General features: G+C 38.4%; 1 protein-coding gene across 6 annotated transcripts in view; it reads right to left on the reverse strand.

The window, feature by feature from the left end:
* The window catches only part of LOC150096516 (polyamine-transporting ATPase 13A3-like), a 751,182-nt gene that overhangs the window by 228,432 nt on the left and 509,329 nt on the right, over positions 1 to 13,421 (reverse strand). For all 6 annotated transcript variants that reach the window (XM_090407885.1, XM_090407886.1, XM_090407887.1 and 3 more), the window contains one exon: positions 11,354 to 11,507. In XM_090407885.1, the coding sequence (XP_090264011.1) occupies positions 11,354 to 11,507 (154 nt within the window). The remainder of the gene's footprint in view (positions 1 to 11,353; positions 11,508 to 13,421) is intronic.

The raw sequence follows: 13,421 nt of genomic DNA on the forward strand, positions 1-13,421 counted from the left end.
TGCTATATAATGAAAAAACTCTTCTGGATTTATTTTGGCCTGCTTACCTAATTTTCTTTCCTAATCTCATTTGGCATTTCTTACCATACTAGTCACCCTTCTTGCTTGAACTTTTTTGTACTGCTCATATGTATGCAAGATCACCTGTTTCTTTAAATTCCCTCCACAGTGTTTTTTTTTTTTTTTTCCCAGCTCTTGCTTTATATCTCTGCTCATCCACTTAATCCCCACTTGGTTTATCCTCCTGACTGTGGGTATGCAGTCTGATACTGCTTCTCTTAATCTCTGACCACTTTCCATGCACTTTTGACATTCTTTCCTCGCACTGCTCCATGATATCTCCTAAGTCTGTCATAATTATCGTTGAGTGGCGAGATATTGAGTGGTGAGAGGATAAGGAGCCATCCACCATCACATGCAGTGTGTGCGTCCAGACAGAAAACTGACAATCCAGCTATAGAAGTCCTGGGTCAGACCAAATGATGGCAGTTTGCCTAGTAGGCCTTTGTGCCAGACCCGGTCAAAGGCTTTGGAGATATCTAGTGCAACCACTTGGGATTCGCCAAACCTCTCCATAGCAGTTGTCCAGAGATGGGTGACGTATGCGAGTAGATCTCCTGTTGATCGGCAGTGGCGGAATCCATACTGGCTGTCATTTATTTGGTGAATGTCTTCAAGATAGTGTAAGAGTTGGGAATTGATGATTTTTTCCATTACTTTTGGCAGGACTGAGGTAAGGGAGATAGGGTGGTAATTGGATGGCAGTGACTTGTCACTCTTCTTGGGAATGGGCTGAATATAGGCCAATTTCCAGTTTGTGGGATAGATTCCAGTGGAGTATGAGAGTATATATAGGTTACATAGGATAGGGGTCAGTTCTGGAGAACACACTTTCAGAACAATTGGGAGAATGCCATTGGGGCTAGGAGACTTTTTTGTGTCTAATTTGGACAGTATTTTTCTGATCTCATCCTGGCAAAAGGATACAGGGGGCATTGTATGTTGGGTGTCTGGAATGGTTGGAGGACATTTACCATCGTCGTTTATGCAGATCTTGCAGACAGAGATGCTGAAACATTTGCCATCACCAATGACCTTACACAACTAGTCCAGATGCCAAGCGAAAACCTTTCACACAGACATATGATCTCTGCAGTATGTATATACTACAAATATTTCCATGGAAAATGCTCATCTGAAATAACATCAATAATTCCTCCGCTCAGTACAAAGCTCATTGGAACACGTGCAGCTGCTGCACAACATCACTTCACAGTACACCTAGAAACAAACAGAATAAGTTTCTTTTCCTCTTCCTTCATCCCTGCAACAGTCTCCCACCTGCTGTGTTTCCCAAGGAATACAATTTAAAGTCATTCAAATCAAATGTAAACAAATTCCTCCTTTCCCAGCCCACTATCCATACACGGTACTAATGTACTATAGGTTGGCCAACCAACCTCCTGTGTATGGGCTCAACATAAAAAAAAAAAAAATAAATAAATAAAAAATATATCAGCATTATAGTTCAACATAGCAGAGAATTCCACATGTTTAGCATGGTCATTCTTCACAACTGAAGGCAGAGAATCTACCTTGGTTATGGATATACCTTTTGATGCTATTACCAGATCCAGCAAATCAGTGTTCCCACCATAACATACTGTTTCATGTAATTATCCTTTAGCAACTGTATAAATTCTTCTTCCATCTTGCCATGCCCCCTTTCTTCCTTCCAATCTATGATCCCATAGTTGAAGTTACTCATAATAATTGTTCAGCTTGCAATTGTTGTACTAATCTCATGATGCATGGTATTCACATCTTCACCTGGTCTGTAGTAGCAACCAACAGTATATTTTATCCTACTGGCTTCTATCTTGCATCTATAGACTCAAATGAAGCATCTTCCAAGACCTAAAATCCCCTTTAACTTCTAATTTTGTTGGTTAAGTTTTTCAACTATCATTCATCAGCAATTTACCACCTCCTGTCCATTACATCTATCCTCTCTGTAAATGCAACCATTTACATTCTATACCTATAACTATATCATTTTCTGTCAACCAGTTCTCACTGATGCCACATAATTTTTGGCCATGATGAACAGACCAAGTCTGCGTGGTTAGCCTAGTGGCTGTGCGCTTCACAACCATATGCCTGGGGAAGGAGTGTCCTAGGTTCGATCCCCATCGGAGACATGAGGAGCTGAAAGATCTTTCTCAGCCATAGCCAAGTTAGCCGGTCTTGGGGGTGGACAGTAGGATTTTTCATCCCGCAAAGCAGCCTTGAGAACTCCACACCATTGCAGACATAGGATGCACCGGGGTGTAGACCATTTTATCCTGTGAACGGTTTAGGTCCGATGATTAATAAACCATCGACAACACAAAGTAAAAGAGGGGAAAGGAAAATGAGATGAGCAGACCAATACTAAAAATCCTCTACCTTATTTCTGATACTTCTGGCATTCATATACGTGTATTTCAACATCCCCTTGGACCAATTATAATGTAATGTTATTAACAATCCATTTGGATTTGAAACCTGTGAAATCACATTTAGCATTGTGTAATCATTTCTACACACACAGTTGTCTCATGGATGACTGAACTCATACTTGACTGCTCCCCCTCCTCCCCAATACTTTGTTTCCCTGACATTGTACTTCCAATCTCCTAACTGAACGACACTTTTCTTCAAACATCTAACTCCAAAACCATTTAAATGTAGTCTATCAGCAATATACAAGACCTGAAAATCCATTAAATTCACTCATCTCACAATCTCCTCGTTGACTAATTTGCAATCGTGGTCCTTCTGAATTCATTCCTGTCACACGCTGAGGCAGCAGACTCACAATTCCTATTTTCTCACTTTTCTTTTTAGCCTCTACCAGCAACTCTTTCATATCCCTCTCACTGGATATTTATAACCTTTTAAATCATTTGTTCCAGCCAAAACAATCAATTCTTTAATTTCTCTGCTCTGCAAACTAACAAAGCTTGTCATAATTGCTGGCCCTGTAGTTCAACATATACTCCTTTTATTACTGTAAATTCCACATTTCACAAACCTCTTCTTAGGATCATGATCACTCTCCTCAATCGCTGGCAATGTGGCCACCTTGGTTATGGAGAGATCTTCTGATCAATAACCAGATCCAACATTCTCATACACTGACATGTAGTTATGTTGAAATATTATATGTGTAAATTCCATTTCCTTCCTGCCATGTGATCTTTCTTCTTTCCAATCCACGTCTCTATAGCGGAAGACCTCCATAGGATTATAGCAATTACTGACTTCCACCTCATCTCTTGAATCCCTTTCCTCCTGGCCTAAAATAGAAACCAACTGTATATTTTATCCTATTGACTTCTGTCTCACAGCATATTATTTCAAATGAACCACCATTCCTACCTCCCTGTCTATTACTCTTTTTGGCTGCAATTCATCTAATTATCCCTCTAGCAGAAGAAATAGATAAGTACAAGATTGACATAATAGGCGTAAAACACCAAAATAAAGAAGAGGAAATACATGTGAGGAACAATTTCTAAGGAATAAATAAATGATTAAGTAAAAAGAGTAGCCATAGTATTCAACATTCATAATCTTCTTGAATGGTGGGTAATAATAAGCAAAGTAATGAGGGCAAATATCAGAATGGGGAACAGAGCTAATGATGCTAATAATAATGTTAAGTTCTTGCAGACTTTCTGTTCAGAATATGTACAAATCATTACTAAGTTCTAACTAAGATGTGCACAAATTCACAAGGTGGGAAGACAAGAAATAAGTTCATTGACAATGTTATCTGGTTTGCTTAAAGGTCTGTGGCAGATAACTCAGAGGAGACTCCCACATTGCCTTTAAAGAATGTGGTGAACCAACTGGGGCTTCTGACCTAAGGTTCAATCATCACCTTCATGTTGTCCCTGTTAGAAAGTTCACTGGATAATGAACAAATGAGGATGGGCTAGCAATTTGGAACTTAGCCAGTCAAACTGCACTCTCTACTGGCTTAAACCACAAATACATAAAATACACGATATTTCAGGCAGCTGGGGGATCACCTTGTTAACAAGGTCCCTGCTGTTTTTAACAGGAAAGATGATAAACAGTACAAAACATTAATAAAAACAGTAATATGTCAGTAAAAATAAACAGTAAAATGTTAGTAAAAATAAACAGTAAAATGTCAGCTACTTGAATAAACCTCAACTCAGAATCTAAAAGAACAAAAACATCAGAAGAATTGAAGATAGGAACCATCAACAGAAGGAGTATTAATGGAAAGAAATTGAACTAGCAGAAGAAATGGAAAAGTTGAAAAAGTACCATGTATACATAGTTGGCATTACTGACACACACACACACAACACTCGTTGATCATAAAAATGGTCAAGAAGTATTGATAGCTTTCAATGACAAACATGAATATAAATTTTTGATTGGAAGTCAATTTCAAGTAGAGTTATGTGGACAAACATCAAACTGGGAAAATGGGCAGTACAACTTACTTGTGCCTATGATCCCATGAGCCTCCGTAGCTCAGTCAGCATAGATGAAGCCCTTTGGTCGGAAAGACCTGGGTTCGATTCCCGTCTGTGACGTGAGGAACCTTAATCTGGTCTCTTTCGACTAAAGGTGAGTTAGCCGGTCTCATATGAAGATAGAGGGGTTTTTTCACCTGGATTCTCGGGTTTCTTGTCCCCCCAGAACGGCCGGCCCCACGAACACACATGGATTACAGTCGAATACATCCAAGCCATATGCCGGTTCCAAGCCTGGATAAAATTGGGGAATTGGGGAAAGCGAACTACCCTGTAAAAATCTCACCATGAATACTTTGTGGGCAATGCCTACAAAGTCACCTTCAGTTGGAAATGACTGAAAGGGAAAATCAGATATGATCCCATAGAAGGTTCTGCTCAGAATGAAGTGGAGGAATTTTTTTTAGAGTAAACACATAGAAAAAGGAAAAATTGGTCCTTGTTGAAGATCTAAACAGCAGAGTAGGAAATGAATCTTCTCACCAACCATGTAGAAAAGGGCAAGGCTAATAATAATGGTAAGTATTTTCTGCTCAGGATATGGATAATCATTACTAATACCATGTTCTACCATAAAGATGTGCCCAAGTTCATATGGACAGAAGAAATAAGAAAAGCCTCATTGACTATGTTATTGTTGATAGTGATGCTGTGTCTTGATGCTGGTTCAGGATACAAGAATATACAAAGGAAGTGATATTGAAAGTGATCATCACTTAAGAAAGTTTTAAAAAATTGAAGATGAGTTGCTTTTATAAGTAAACTATAGACTGAACTATACAAACTTTATTCATGAAAAAAAATGAAACAGTTCAAAAATGACAACCAAATTTTGTATTCTCAATAGTAAGTTCTGAAGAAAACATTGAGTGACTCAGCTAAGGAGGCCAGGCATCATGTAGTGAAGCTGTCTGCAAGGATAGAAAAATAAAAACACCCTGGTGGATACAAACATTAAAGAAGCAGTCCTGGAAAAGAAGAAAACATTCTGAAACTCATAGCAAATAAGTCAGAAGATGCCCCAAAAGAATACAGCTTAGTCACATGGGAAGGCAGTAAGAATATATAAAAAATAAATATTAGAAAGGTGGCAAAATGTTCTAGAGGCTACTGATAAAATTAAAATGGAGGAAAGAGTACTGTAAAAGGAATCAAAGAAGATAATGGTCGATGGAAACTGAAGTTAAGAATATTGCACATGTTTGGAGTAATTAATTTGAAAGAATATTATAAATGAAACAAGCAATGAGAGAACAGTAGCAAAAAGTATTCAAGAGGAATGCAAACAGGAGTACATAACAATACCAGAGGTAGAAAAATCCATGCAAAGCCTGAAATGTGGAAGACGGCTGTAGTAGATGATATTCAACCAGAAATGCTCAAATGTAGATATAAACGTTTTACAGTGGCTACATTGCATACTTCACAGGGCCTATAAAGAAGGCCAACTTCTGAAGTATGCACACATACTTGAGAAGAGGCTGAGAAAAAATTATGGAAGAGAAATTTTTGAGAAGAACAAGCTGGGTTCAGGTCAAATAGAGTGATAGAGTTCGGATTTTCACTTAATGATAAATAGTTGAGAAATCACTGGAATATAACAAGGATCTGTGCTTAGGTTTTCTAGATCTGAAAAAGCATATGACAAGGAGCCCAGAGAAAAGCTTTTGAAACCACTACAATTATATAGAGTAAATGAAACATTATACAGAGCAATATATAGTCTATATATTTAAGTGCAATTAAAACTGATGGAAATACAGGATGATAGTTTGATGTAAAATCAGAGGAGGCCCATCTTAAACAACACAAAGTCTATCATACCATTTCTTAAACTCATTCACATAGTTTTCTCTGAAAGTTTCCTATAAAGCTAAGAGCTAAAATTATAAGGATATCAAGGAACAAAAGGACTTTATAAAAATAATAATAATGGTAATTTCAAACAGAAGTAAAATTATGCTAACATTTTTCTATTTGATGCTTTTCTTAGAATTCAATTCATTTACAGATTAAAAAGGAGAGAATACTACCTTGCTATAACCCTGATAATAAAATCATCACCACGTGGAAGCATGAAGGATGAAAGAACAAGATGCAGAATAAAACAGACTTATTAGTAAATATAGCAATGATTATGAGTCGAAGAGAAAATGATATAAAGGCTAGGGCGTGCCCCTTAAGCGACGTGCAGCCACATTGCCCTACAGCTGCGAGAAGTGGACAAGGGCTACTGCATCAAGGGCGGGTGCGATTAAAGAAGAGAGTCCAGCAGGTGGAGAGGATGTTGTGAGTAGGAACACTGAATGTTGGAAGCATGACTGGAAGGGGAAGAGAGGTGGCAGACATGATGAGGAAGAGGAAGTTGGACATTTTATGTGTGCAGGAGACAAGGTGGAAGGGGGGAAAGGCAAAGGAACTGGGAGATGGATATAAATTGTTCTACTCTGGAGCGAATAACGAGGGAAGAAATGGTGTAGGAATTGTGTTGTGTGGCAGAATGAAGGGTGAAGTACTGGATGTGGGTAAAAGGAACGACAGGATCATGCGAATGAAATTGGGTCTTGGAGAAGAGTGGGTGGTCGTATTATGCGTATATGCCCCGCAAGTTGGTTGTACAGCAGAGGAAAAAGATGAGTTCTGGAACGTGTTAGATGAAGAAATGAGGGAATTGGAAGAAAATGAGATGGTGATTGTCGGAGGAGACTTGAACGGGCACATAGGAAGACAGAATAGAGACTGTGAAAGGGTGCATGGTGGTCACGGAGTGGGAATGATGAACCAGGAAGGAGAGAGAGGGTTGTAGACTTTGCAGTAGCGTTTGATCTGGCAATTGTGAACTCGTTTTACTTCAAGAGGGAAGAACATTTGATAACATTTAGAAGTGGTAACAACAGCTCACAAATTGACTACATTTTGACTAGAAGAAAACATCTTAAGGTTGTGACAAATTGTAAAGTAATTCCAACAGATCAAGTAGCACAGCAACACTGACTGCTGTGTGCAGACTTTAAAATAAGATCGAAGATAAGAACTTCTGGTTGCCATGGGATGAAGACAATTAAGTGGTTTCGCTTAAAAGAGGAGAGTGTGAGGAATCGTTTTAGGGAGAGAGTGTTAGAGAGGATTTCGGATGGACTGGAAAGTGTACAAGATTGGTGGAAACATAATTCAAAAGTAATCCTGAGCTGTGCAATTGAGGTGCTTGGTGAGACATCTAGAAAGATTAGAGAGCAGGAGGAGGGTTGGTGGTGGAATAATGATGTACAAGTGGCAGTGACAGCTAAGAGGAATGCAAAGCAGAAGTGGGATGAGTCAAGAGTGGAAGAGGACAGAGAGGTGTACAAAGAGAGAAAGCAAGAAGCCAAGAGAGTTGTGGCACAGGCGAAGGCCACGGCATATCAAGATCTGTATGATCAATTAGAAACAAAGGAAGGACAGAGAAAAATTTACCAACTAGCAAAATGTAGAAATAAAGCAGCAAAGGACATCTTACATGTGAGGCAGATCAAAGATGCTGAAGGAAGAGTATTATGGAGAGATGTAGACATAAGAAACACATGGAAAATATACTTTGAGGGACTTTTGAATGAGGAAAATGCAAGGACTCACAGAGGAGATGGGCAGCCTTCTGAGGGGATGGTGCAGAACATCAGTAGAATGGAAGTGACGGAGGCCTTGAAGAGGATGAGGAATGGAAAAGTGGTGGGCCCCGACAGAATTCCAGTGGAGGCATGGAAGGCACTGAGGGAAGAGGGAATTGACCTGCTGTGAGACCTGTTCATGAAAGTTTGCCAACAGGAAAATATACCCGAGGAATGGAGGGAGAGTACTCATTCCCATCTACAAGGGTAAAGGGGATGCACAAGACTGTAAAAATTACAGAGGAATAAAGTTGATGTCCCACACAATGAAGATCCTAGAAAGGGTTCTTGATGGTAGATTGAGGAAGGAGGTGGAGATTGCAATGGAACAATTTGGCTTCATGCCTGGTAGATCAACAACAGATGCTATCTTTGGGTTACGACAGATGATGGAAAAATATCGAGAGAAACAAAGGGAGCTACATCTGGTATTTATTGATCTGGAGAAAGCATACGATAGAGTGCCAAGGCAAGAAGTCTGGAGGTGTCTGAGGGAGAAGAAGGTGCCGGAGAAATATGTCAGGTTGGTGCGGGAAATGTACAGAAATGTGAAGACAGGTGTTCGGACCTGTTTGGGACAGACAGAAAGTTTTCAAGTAACAGTTGGCTTGCATCAAGGGTCAGCATTAAGTCCGTTTCTGTTTAATATTGTGATGGAGGTGGTAACAGAGGAGGTGAGAGAAGATGCACCTTGGACAATGTTGTATGCAGATGACATCTTGCTGTGTGTAGATTCAAGAGAAGAGGCAGGAACTAAACTGGAAAGATGGAGAAAAGTACTGGAAGAGAGAGGTATGAGACTGAGCAGAAGTAAGACAGAGTATATGTGTTGCGCAGTGAGCGGTGGCCAGGAGACAGATCTGGAGCTGGAAGGAAATGTCATCAGGAAGGTGAGAGACTTTAGATACTTAGGTTCAACAGTGGAAGAAGATGAAGAAGCTGAGAAGAAAGTGGGATGCAGAATACAAGTGGAATTGGAGGGAGATGGCTGGAGTGTTATGCGATAAGAGGGTGCTGATCAATCTGAAAGGCAAAATCTATAGGACAGTAATGAGGCCAGCTATGACCTATGCTATAGAAACTGTGGCCCTGAGGAAAAATAACATCAGCAGGATGGAAGTAGCAGAGATGAGAATGCTTAGGTGGATGTGCGGTGTGACCAGAAAGGATCGTCTGAGAAACGACTATGTCAGGGGAACAGTGAAAGTTATGAACTTAGGAGCGAAAATACAGGAGGCAAGGTTGAGATGGTTTGGTCATGTGATGAGGAGGGAGAACAAATATGTGGGAAGAAGGGTCATGCAGATGGATGTGCAAGGGAGGCGGAAGCATAGGCGGCCAAAGAAGAGATGGAGGGAGCTGGTAGAAGAGGACTTGAAGATGAAGAACTTGGATGTGGTGACAGCCCAAGACAGGAAGGTGTGGAGGAGACTCATTACAAACAGTGACCCCACTTAAGTGGGAGAAGCTGCAGAAGAAGAAGAAGAAGATTAGTAAATATAGCAATGTATATATTAATTGTGATGACTCATGAGATCAAGGTCTCTATGAAACCCACTGTCATTAGGTCAGCTCAGTAATGATACCACAGGAATGGAAGGTGATAGTTCTATTGTCCAAGGGTGATGCAAAAACTGATGTGTCTAATTACCAACCTATGGTTGGTAGTTAGACACATCAGTTGTGTGGCAGTGAAAATTTTAGAGACGTTGGTAAAGAACTCGCATACGAAATGAGTAGACAAACAAGATATACTCTGCAAAGAGCAGCATGGGTTTACTAAAGGAAGGTCATGGTTCAGCAATTTGCTCATATTTTATAACAATGTTATGGGTGAGTTGAATAAAGGAAATGGATACACTATGATAATGGTGGATTTTGCTAAGGTTTGATAGGATACCACATGAAAGGCTGTTGAATAAACTGGAGAATATGGGATTGAAATATAAACTTTTGACTTGGATCAATGGATGGTTGACAGATATCAAAAAGTGGTATACAGCAGGTGCAAATCTACCAGATTTAAGGTGACCAGTAGTGTACCACGAGGATCAGTTCTTGGGCCACTGTCGTTCAATCTATACATTAATGACATCAGGAAGGGTCTAACAGAAAATGTGCAGTTGTTTGCCAATAATGCAAAGATAGGCAGGGCAATCTGGGATGCTACTGATATCCAACATTTGCAAAATGATTTGAATAGGCTGGAAATTTGGGAAAATGAAAATGGCTATCAGTTTAATATTAGTAAGTGTAAAGTTATGCACTTTGGCATGATGAGATTTCCAGTGGTATATTATATTAGTGGGATTATACTACAAGAAACTGATGAGGCTAAGGACCTTAGCATAATGGTGGATAGGAATTTGAATTTCAACTCAGAGGATTATTGCAATGTTGAAGAGAACCTTGACAGGTAAGGATAAGGCAGTCATTTGACCTCTTTATAAAGCCTTGATAAGACCACACCTGGATTATTGTGCATAGTCCAAGGGTTCCAAGGTGATAAAGAAGCTGTGGAAAGGGGTACAAAGAAGAGTTACAAGATAGAGGTCTACTTTTGAATGGGTGTTATAGGATATTGTCTAATGAAATTTTTTGTTATATGGAAGGTGGGGAGAGAACACAGGGCATCCATGGAAGTTAAGTTTGTTAGCAGTAAAGAAAGGGGGTAAGGGCTAAGTTTTTCTCTCACAGAGCAGTGAGTGAGTGGAATAGTATGCCTTTAGGGGTAGTGAGTACATCTAGTGTGAATGAATTTAAAAGAAGATATTACTGCTGATTTGGGTGATTTATAGACTTCCTTGATGAGTCCTCGACTCTCTGGAGATCTCAGATACTAATAATTACCACTTCATGAATATTACCTTATATGGATAGCTCTCAGTATTGTAAACTCATTAAAGCTATACATTACTTGCAAGTTAGTTATTCATAATAATGTTAATTGCAATATTTTATTTATTTTTAAACCAATACTTATGACCATTCAGATGATACTATTTTAAATGAAATGACAAAGCAAGAAATGTATTTTTTGGGAAGGGAAAAATGTTCATCAGTGGTTTAAGATTATCAGCTGACTTCCTTGTTTATATATGAGTGAAACACTCAATGGATTATAGGTTAACACTATTAAAATAACTTTACCTGTTTCTGGATCACTCAAGGAAACTATAGTTTCAGGAGCTCCTTTGGTATATACTTCAAAATTCTGAGCACCAAGCACACGAGTGATAACACTCATTCTTTGCAAACTTGAAGAAAATGGAAACTGACGAACAATTCCGACTTCAAGTGGTGGCTGAGATAAAATAACAAAATTGATTATTTATTCTGTACTGATAACTTTATTTCTTTCTCTTTCTTAAAAGTGATAAATTTGTGATTAAGATATTTAACAGTAATAAATATTTTGAAGGTAAACATAGATATAATTAACAAAAGATTCCTCTTTATCAGTAATTTCTGCTAAACTTTTTTTTATTTTTATTATTCCCACAAACAAGAGGGCCTACAACAAAGAAATATCATGTGTTCTACTGATATTCTATTAATATCTGCAGAACAATTAACTAATATAGATATATGCAGAGAAACATAACAGCACTGTCAATGTCTCCACTTTGTCACCAAAGCTTTCTTCTTGCACCAAAGCTTTCTTCTTGATATCCATATATCATTAACAAAACACTTAACTGTTTAAGTTAAGTGTTTGTGATGATATTTGTGATGATATTTTAACTGTTTAAGTTAAGTGTTTGTGATGATAGTGTTTGTTAATGATATTTTATGTCAGACATGGGATTTCCTGAAGATGCAAAGTTAGAAATGTTAAGAAATAATGGTGATGTCAATTCTCTTCCAGAATATTTAAATAGATTTTTTTTTTTTTTTTTAATAGTTTGGATGAATGAGCAGGTTCTAAGTGCAAGTATCCAGAAGTAAGAATGTAAATGACATTGTCACTGGATTAGGGAGATAAGTTGCTTGCAGATTATGTGAAGCTTGAGAGGGTTATTAGTAACAGAGCTGATGCTGTGGCTCTTCAAGATGATTTCAATAAGCTGGAAAGATGGGCAAATAATTGGGGAAGTAAGTTTTTAAATACAGCTAGATGTAAGGTTTTGAAATTTGCTATCTTGATTTGGGATGCTTCATACTCAATTGGTGTAGTTATATTGGAAGAAGTGGAGGAAGCAAGGGATCCTGAGAAATTTGAAGATATTGCAAAGGTTGTGAAGACAACCCAGAGAAGTGCAGCATTCACAAGGAGAGATAAGAGTGGTGGTGGTGGTTCCATTTTATTTTTTTAATATATGTGTATATAAAGCTCTAATTAGACCATATCTATCATACTACACTCAGATCTAGTCATCAGGATTTGAGAGAGATGAATTAATCTTAGAGATAGTGCAGAGACATAACAAAAATTATATCATAACAGTACAATGCTGGTTATTAGGTCAGATCAAAGGCATGCAAAGTGCAGAAACTATCTTGTTTGGAGAACAAGACATAGTATGGATATGGTGAGACATTTTAGCTGTTGAGAGGTATTTACCTGATTGAAATATTGTGATTAAAATATTTAACAGTAACAAATATCTGGAAGGTGAACAGATATGATTAACAAAAGACTCTTCTTTATCAGTAATTTCTGCTCAAGTTTTTTTTTTTTTTTTTTTTTTTTTTAAGCATTGGAGAGATTTTTCATACAGCAGAGGGGAAGGAACAATGACAAGCAGACATCACTGGAACATGCAAAATGTGGAAGTTGTGGGAGCATTTAATATACTACCTGAGAGGGAAGTGAGAGTGAAGACAGTTAATGAGTTTAAGGAGGAGTGGTATGATAGACTATGTTGTCTATGAGAGATCTCCTATAATGAGTCTTGTAACTCCATGGAGGTCAATAAATAATAAAAAAGTGTAAAGTGTTGCATTTTGCGGTGCAAACGGATAAGGTTGTGTACTGTATTGGTGGAATTGTGCTTCTGGAGGGAGACAAGATTCGAGATCTGGAGGAGATAACAATCAAAAGTATCCCAAAATTTAGAAGTACACTCCACATCTTCAGTGTTTCCACATCACAAAGAGAAAGTAGGTGACCAAATATAAATGAACACAGTAGCCCTAGCCACTGTATAAAGTTCTGCTCAGACCACACCTGGACTACTACTGTGTTCATATTTGGTCACCTAGTTTGAATATGCCA

This window comes from Typopeltis vanoorti, chromosome 18 (assembly GCF_054136105.1).
Source record: "Typopeltis vanoorti isolate ZY-2024b chromosome 18, IOZ_Tvanoo_1.0, whole genome shotgun sequence".
Taxonomy (NCBI): domain Eukaryota; kingdom Metazoa; phylum Arthropoda; class Arachnida; order Uropygi; family Thelyphonidae; genus Typopeltis; species Typopeltis vanoorti.